Genomic DNA, 7,595 nt, shown 5'->3' with positions numbered 1-7,595 from the left:
ATCTCTAGCAACCAGCTACAGGGTCACACCCAGCTATACTTCCAGCTCCAGAACCTGTGCCAGTTACAGATCTTTGGCCAATGCCAGTTTGAGTCAGAAGTGCCTGTAGCATCAAATCCAGCACTAAAGCCAGGTGCTAGGGCCACAGCTAGCTGCCAGCTCTAGCACCAGAGCCAGAGCCAGAATCAGCTCGAGGGTTTCCTTTAGCTATTTGAGCACTTAAGACAGTTGATTTAAAGTCTTTGTCTAGTAAGTCAAACATCTGGGCTTCCTCAGGGATAGTTTCTGTCAATCTTTTTCCCTTTGAATGGGTTTTGTTTGTTGAAAACTGGACATTTACATATTATAATATGGTAACTATGAAAATCAGCTTATTCCCCTCCCCCAGAGTGTGCTGTGTTTTGTTTTGATTACAGTCATCTGTTCATTTGGACACATTCTAAAAATATTTTAGCAAATACTATCATCCCTGTCATGTGTAGTCACATGAAATCTGTTCAGCTAGTATTTTGATGAAGATTTCCTTGAACAGCAGGAACTGAAAACAAACAAAAGTAAACACACCTCCCAGTCTTTACAGCCTGGCTCTGTGCTGGGGCACTCCTTTAACACTTAGCCAGGCGGCTTATAACTCTGCCTTAGCCTGCTTGGACTGGTGGTAGAGTAGCTGCGAGAGCTGTTTTTAGCTCTAGAGCTAGAACTAGGGCTGATGCTGGTGCAGGCTCTAGCTTTGGTGCTGATGAGTTCTGAAAACAGCACTAACTACAGAACCGGCACTGAGGTTGAATGTAGCTCTGTAGCAGGCTCCAGAGCTGGTGATAGAGCTAGCACTGGAGCTGGGCGTAGGCTAGGCTGGCTATAGCTCTGAAGCTGGCACTGGAGCTTGTTCTGGCTCTAGAGTTGGCTCTGGCTGTAGGCCTATAGCGGGAGCTGGTGTAAGAGCTGGCACTGAAGTTGGGCACAGCACTCCAGGTCCACCAAGAGGTGGAAGCTTAGGTTGTTCTCAGGTCTCTTCTGAGCATGCATCCCCTTGTGGCCCTGTATGTGCCTTTCTGGAGTTCCTAGTACACAGTCATGCTCTCTGACCCGTCTGCCTGAGCACCCTGCTTTAGCACCACTAGAGGGCGGAGCTGAGGAAGAACAGTGCCACGACCCAGATGCCAGTCAAGCCAGGTGGGTGAGACTTCAGTTACCTAGGGCTGCATTTCCCCAAGTCTTGGGCTTCCAGCCCACATCTAGGATTGGAAGTAGTACCAATTTTCAGTAGTACCAATAAGGCCTTAAATAACCTCGTCTTTTTCCCCCCTCCCCATTGATTTTGAAAGAGTGGAAAGGAGGGAAGGGGAGAAGGAGAGAGGGAAAGAGAAACATTCATGTGAGATAATCACAATTGGATACCTCCTGCATGCACCCTAACCAGAGCCAGGGATTGAACCTCAACCCAGGTATGTGCCCTTGACCAGGAATGAAACCCACGGCCCTTTGGTGTGTGGGCCGAAGCTTTAACCACTGAGAAACACTGGCCAGGGCAAAAGAACCTCAAGTCTTTTATTGTGAGAGTTACTACCCTAGTTCCCACTCCATCTTTCCAATTTTCTGAAGGAGAAATATCTCATTTGGGTGCTAGGATGTCTAACTCCTATAATATCCCTTAAACTCCTTTCATACAGAAGGCAAGACTCAGGTGTAGGCTCAGTCTTTGTAGACCATAGTATGGAGCTGCAATTTCATACTATGGTTTTCATTGGATTCATTTTTAGAGTTACTTTCTATTTACATTAAGTGTAAACGTTCTTTAAAAAATGCATTTAAATATAAAAATTGAGCTAATTAAAAAAAAAATTTTACATAATTAACAGTATAACAAGCACAGAGTTGCCCGGCAGTGGATGAGTGTTGACCTATGAATCAGGAGGCAAGGGTTCTATTCCCAGTCAGGGCACAAGCCCGGGTTGTATGCTTGATCCCCAGAAGGGGGCATGCAGGAGGCAGCTGATCAATGACTCTCTCATCACTGATTTTTTTTTTCTCCAATCTCTCTTTCCCTCCTCTTTCTCTTCAAAATCAATAAAAATACATATTTTTTTAAAACTTAAAAAAAAAAAAAAACAAGTACAGAGTTCTGGCAAGAATCATGAAGGTGATAATCTGACAACTGAATTTTGGGAACAGAATATTGTTCTAGAATAAGGACTTTGGATTTAATAATTGTCCATCTCATGCTTTTGTGATTCCGGGTTTTTTTTCAACTGGTTGTTGTTCCGTAACACAGATTTTTAAAAATCTCAACAGAAAGTGCCCCAAAGGTTAGTGCCTCAGGAACAACAGGCAAATGAAGAAGGGGTGATACGGAATCAAGTGAAAAGCCACGAACAGAAGATGTCAATGTGATGGAGAATGCTGCTCCTTCTCTCTAGGCTCTCAAATACAAGTCTGGAAATTCAGTTAAAAAGATCATCTTATACTAGAGAAGAAAGAGAAAGAGGGAGAGCTGTAAATATTTTCAATGTTTATATAAAAAAGAAGTGATAAAATTTAAATAGCTGATTCAAGTTAAAAATATGTTGTATAATTTAACCAATTAAAAAGATTTCTAATCTCAGAGAAACCAAGATGGCGGCAAAGGTAAACAACTAACCTGCCGCCTGGCACAACAATTTCAAAACTACAACTAAAAGACAAAAGGTCTATCACCCAGGACCACGGGAAAGCTGGCTGAAAGAGAAAGGAGCACAAGCGCTGAAAAGCTGAAAAGGTAAGGAGGCACGCGAATCCGGCTGGTGGCGGGCGACTGGGCGCGCAGCTTTTTTTCAACCCGAAAGGAAACAAGCTCCCGATCCCTTTGAAATCCAGTTTCTGGGGTCACTCGGGTGATCCAGACGCCTACGGGGAGAAGCTGGTCTATCAGCCATGGGTCCGAAAGTAAGGGTGACTTTTTTGCAGAGGTGCGCGCAGCAATCATTGTTTACTGCGCTGGAGCTGGGGACGGGGATTTGGAAAGGCAGAGACGGCAGCCTTCACTGTTTGCCACGCCCCAACCTAGTGACATCTTGGGACCCTGCCCCACCCCGCCCTGAGGCCCCGCCCCACACATTCTACAAACCCGCCCAGGCTCCACACAGCTGCTTTTGCATATAAATGGCCAGTAAACGGTAGCTCCAGCTCCAAAACCACGTAATCCCAGGCGAAGAGGAAAAAACTGTACTTCTGGCTATAGCTCCTGCAGGGTGGCCTCAGACAGTAGCTGAACTGCACCCCATTGGAGATCCGGAAACTAGAATATCTAGTGGTCTGTGTGAGAGGACACCAGATTTCAACTACTCTCATAAGGGACACATTCAAGAGGCAGACACAGTGAGCACCAGCCCCACTGGAACAAGTCCAGCACAGCAATTGTTCTGTTATAGATACAGCAGGTCCTCACAGCCAATTGGCCTGGAAGTCAATTCCTCCCAGTGACACCAACAACAATCAAGACTTAACTACAACAAGGCTGTACACACAGTCCACAAAGGGGTGCACCAAGAGTGTCCACATCAGGTAACTGGGAGGCTGACCCATTGAACCATATAGGACACCCAGGCCCACAAAGCTACCCTTTCAACTCAGGGAAGCAGCGAAAATGCTGAGAGAAGGAAAGAGATCTCAAACAAAAGAAATGGAGAACAAAAGACTGGATATAGAGTTCAAATCCACGGTTATATGGTTTTTCAAGAATTTCCTAGAAAAGACCGATAAATTTAACAAGACCCTCAAGGATATGAAAAAGGACCAACTAGAAATTAAACATACAATGACTGAAATAAAAAATATTATACAGAGACCCAACAGCAGACTAGAGGAACACAAGAATCAAATCAAAGATTTGGAATACAAAGAGGCAAAGGACTCCTCCAGAGAAGCAAGAAGAAAAGAGAATCCAGAAAGTTGAAGATAGTGTAAGAAGCCTCTGGGACAACTTCAAGTGTACCAACATCAGAATTATGGGAGTACCAGAAGAAGAGAGAGCAAGACACTGAAAACCTATTTGAAGAAATAATGACCAAAAACTCCCCCCCCCCCCCCACCCCCCATAAAAGAAATACACTTACAAATTCAGGAAGCACACAAAACCCTAAACAACAGCAATCCAAAGAGGACTACACCAAGACACATCATAATTAAAATGCCAAGAGCAAAAGACAAAGAGAGAATCTTACAAGCAGCAAGAGAAAAACAGTTAGTTACCTACAAGGGAGCACCCATATGATTATCAGCAGATTTCTCATCAGAAACTATGCAGGCCAGAAGAGAGAGGCAAGAAATATTCAAAGTGATGAATAGCAAGAACCTAAAACCAAGATTACTCTACCCAGCAAAGTTATCATTCAGAATTGAAGGGCAGATAAAGAGCTTCACAGATCAGAAAAAGCTAAAGGAGTACATCACCGCCAAATCTGTATTATATGAAATGCTAAAAGGTGTTCTTTAAAAAGAGGGGGGAAAAGAAAAAAGTAAAGATAAAAATTATGAACAACAAATACATATCTATCAACAAATGAATCTAGCCGAAACCAGTTTGGCTCAGTGGATAGAGCGTCGGTCTGCGGACTGAAAGGTCCCAGGTTCGATTCCGGTCAAGGGCATGTACATTGGTTGTGGGCACATCCCCAGTGGGGGGGGGGGTGCAGGAGGCAGCTGGTCGATGTTTCTCTCTCATCAACATTTCTATCTCTCTATTTCTCTCCCTTCCGCTCTGTGGAAAAATCAATAAAATATATTTAAAAACAAAAACAACAAAAAAAGTTAATCTAAAAGTCAAGTGAATTAAAAATCTGATGAACAGAATAAACTGGTGAATATAATATCTAGAATCAGGGGCATAAAATGGGAGGAGATTGATAATTCTCAGGGGGAAAGGGGTGTCTGTGTGGGGGGTATGGGAAGAGACTGGACTAAAATCATACACCTATGGATGAGGACAGCGGGGGAGGTAATGGCAGAGGATGGGGGAACCGGGTGGAGGGGAGCTATTGGGGGGAAAAAGGAGAAACAACTGTAATCTGAACAATAAAGATTTATTTAAAAAAAAAAAAGATTTCTAATCTCTTGACTCCAAGTCCAATATTCTCTCCACATTGATCCTTCATTTCTTATAGAGTCCTCACTTTCAGGTTTTTCTTTAGAAAACAAATCTGAAGTCATTTGTAAGTAAATAATCAGCACTTCAAATGTATGGCACTCTGGCTGAGGTAGCAGGAGGCCTGGCAAGACTAGCACCTCATGGAGGCCACACCTAGGTGGGCCACTGCTGCCAGCGCCCCTGCAAAGGCCCTGTGAGACGAACCTGGGGCCTCTGGGTATCTCCTGGGCACTGCCACGCCCGGAGCTTGGCTCTCCTTTCAGTGGTCAGCCACATCCTTGGCTTCATTCCTCTTTGATTCTGGTCAGTTCCCACCTTCCTTCTCCGCAGAGTTTCAGAATCAAGGAGTGAAACTATAAGAGATCACCACCATGCAGAGGTCAGGCTGCCTGGCCATCACAGCATGGGGCCACTGACGCCCTGTCCTCTGCCACCCCATCCCCCATTTTGAGGGGCCTCTGACCCCAGCCAGGCTCAGCCGTTGGGCTCTTCCTCCTCCTCAGCCACCCTGTGAGCACAGGTACCTTCTCGAGGCTGCGCCGATGTCCCACGCTGATAAACGTGATGCCTAGCTGCTGGCCGATGCGGTAGAGTTCACTCTCCGCCTCCTCAGTCAGGGCACTGGTGGCTTCATCAAGCACTGAGGGCAGAACCGGTGGGAAGAGATGGAGAACTGCCCCTGCCTGCCTCTGTTTCTCTTTCAACCCACATTCACCTCTGGCGGGGACCCGGAGGGGGGCTGAAAGCTGCTCTGGCTTATGGGAACCCAGCCTTAGAGAGGGTGGGCCAGCCGAGCAGAGGCCAGCTCCATCTCAAAAGCGTTCAGCCAGCAGAAGGACAAAACCTCTCAGCTTCCTTTAGATCAGCACCAGACACGGCCTGGGACCACGCAATCCAGGGAATTCTGCTTCCCCACAGGATGTCAGTCCTTGCAAAAATCCACACCAGTCATCCCTCTGCCAGGCACAGCTCAGGGGATGCCCATTTATGGATGGCAGAGCATAAAGTCACAAGCTCTCTCGTGGCAGCTCCAGCTGTGGCCATGGCAGAAAGCTTACTGCCCACATCCAGAGCCACTCTGATGCCAAGCACTGCTGCCTTATGGCAGAGACCTGCCATCCTCTCCTGTGAGGACACACATGCCTGCCAACACAGGCGAGTTCTCCTACAAGTTCTCCAACCCTGCCTAGGTGTGCAAGAACACACATGGACCTGTGGGCACACACAGCACCTGGCATGCACACTTACAGGGCAGACCTCACCTGCGTACTTCGGCTGCAGGTAGAAGAGCCGGGCAAAAGACAGCCTCTGCATCTCTCCGGGGGACAGAACGTCATACCTGAGGAAAGGGAGCGAGAGGACCCCTGGAGGAAGGAGTATACAGTCTGGCCTTGGCCCAGAATGGGTCTAGGCAGGAAGAGGTTCTTGCTACAGAGAGGCCGGCCCCGGACAGATGGATGTCAGCTCCCCTTTCAACCACAGCCCTGCTGCCCACACAAGGAGAGGCTAAAACTCTGCTCCCAAAGGCATGAAACCTAGACTTTGAGGTCAAGGAGCCATGCTGTCCCTTCAATGGTCCCCTGGAACCCACTGTCTTTGGGGGAAAAGGCTCTGGAGCATCCCAGCCCCCGTCTTACCAGTTCCAATCGACCTGGTGGTCCAGCCCCTCTGTCCGTGCCACCAAGTCGGACTGTAACACACCCAGAGGAAACGATGTCCATGCAAGTGCCCATCCTCTTCCTGAGGAACCCCTCAGGCCCCTCCACGCGTGTGCTGAGACAGACCCACACCCCCCGGCGCACCAAGGTGGGGGCAGTCTGCCCCGGGCAGAGGAATATCCTATCAACTACATTGTTTAGATGGGTTGGAGCATGGTGACAAGAAATAATAGTTTTATTATTATTTTAAAAGTCACTATAGAGTGTGCCCCCGTTTTGCCCATTATCTGGCCAACAGTTCCCTCCGCCACTTTTTACTCCCATTCTCCTTGCCCCAGGCTCATCCTTCGAGTGCTGGGCTAGTGATCAGTGCTACCAGGTGGCCTTGGACCTCAGGGTCCTGCCCTCACTTACCAGGCCTGCCAACTCCAAGAACCTCATGATCCTCTCGTCATCGGTAGAACCTGCAAAACAGACAGGCCTGGTGAGTGAGGTCAGAGGTCAGCTCCTCCTGGGCAGCCAGAATAGGTGGGGCCCGGCATGGCAGGGGGCAGGGCAGGGGGCTCAGGATCCGGGCTGAGGCTCCAGGCCTGAGAAGGGAAGGTTCTGGTGAAGGAAGCAGTCACCCCCCTTCCTCCAGAGGGTTCTCCCCTCCAGGAGGGCACAGGCCCCCGGGCAAACAGTCGAGGAGGAGGGGACCCAACCTGAACCCAGCAGCCTGGCTGGGGCTGCTCCCAGAGGGCACAGGTGAGGCCGCAGTCAGAAAGGTACAAACGGCTGGAGTGGGAGGACATGCCCCCAGGAGGCCGGCTCAC

At 48.2% G+C, this 7,595-nt stretch overlaps 1 protein-coding gene across 5 annotated transcripts in view; it reads right to left on the bottom strand.

Annotated features, from left to right (window-relative positions):
- Window positions 1–5,038: 5,038 nt before the first annotated feature.
- Window positions 5,039–7,595, bottom strand: part of ABCD4 (ATP binding cassette subfamily D member 4) — a 17,777-nt gene continuing 15,220 nt past the window's right edge. For 4 of the 5 annotated variants that reach the window (XM_084892911.1, XM_084892908.1, XM_084892909.1 and 1 more), the window contains 5 exons: window positions 7,195–7,244; window positions 6,760–6,812; window positions 6,385–6,461; window positions 5,647–5,762; window positions 5,039–5,475 (listed from right to left, as the gene is read on the bottom strand). In XM_084892911.1, the coding sequence (XP_084749037.1) occupies window positions 5,407–5,475; window positions 5,647–5,762; window positions 6,385–6,461; window positions 6,760–6,812; window positions 7,195–7,244 (365 nt within the window). In that variant the 3' untranslated portion in view covers window positions 5,039–5,406. Of the gene's footprint in view, window positions 5,476–5,646; window positions 5,763–6,370; window positions 6,462–6,759; window positions 6,813–7,194; window positions 7,245–7,595 lie in introns of all 5 variants that reach the window. The other variant, XR_014795796.1, reaches the window with a different exon arrangement.

This window comes from Pipistrellus hanaki (genome assembly GCF_964339955.1).
Source record: "Pipistrellus hanaki genome assembly, chromosome: 1".
NCBI classification, from domain to species: Eukaryota; Metazoa; Chordata; class Mammalia; order Chiroptera; family Vespertilionidae; genus Pipistrellus; species Pipistrellus hanaki.
This window is presented reverse-complemented; position numbering and strand designations above follow the sequence as displayed.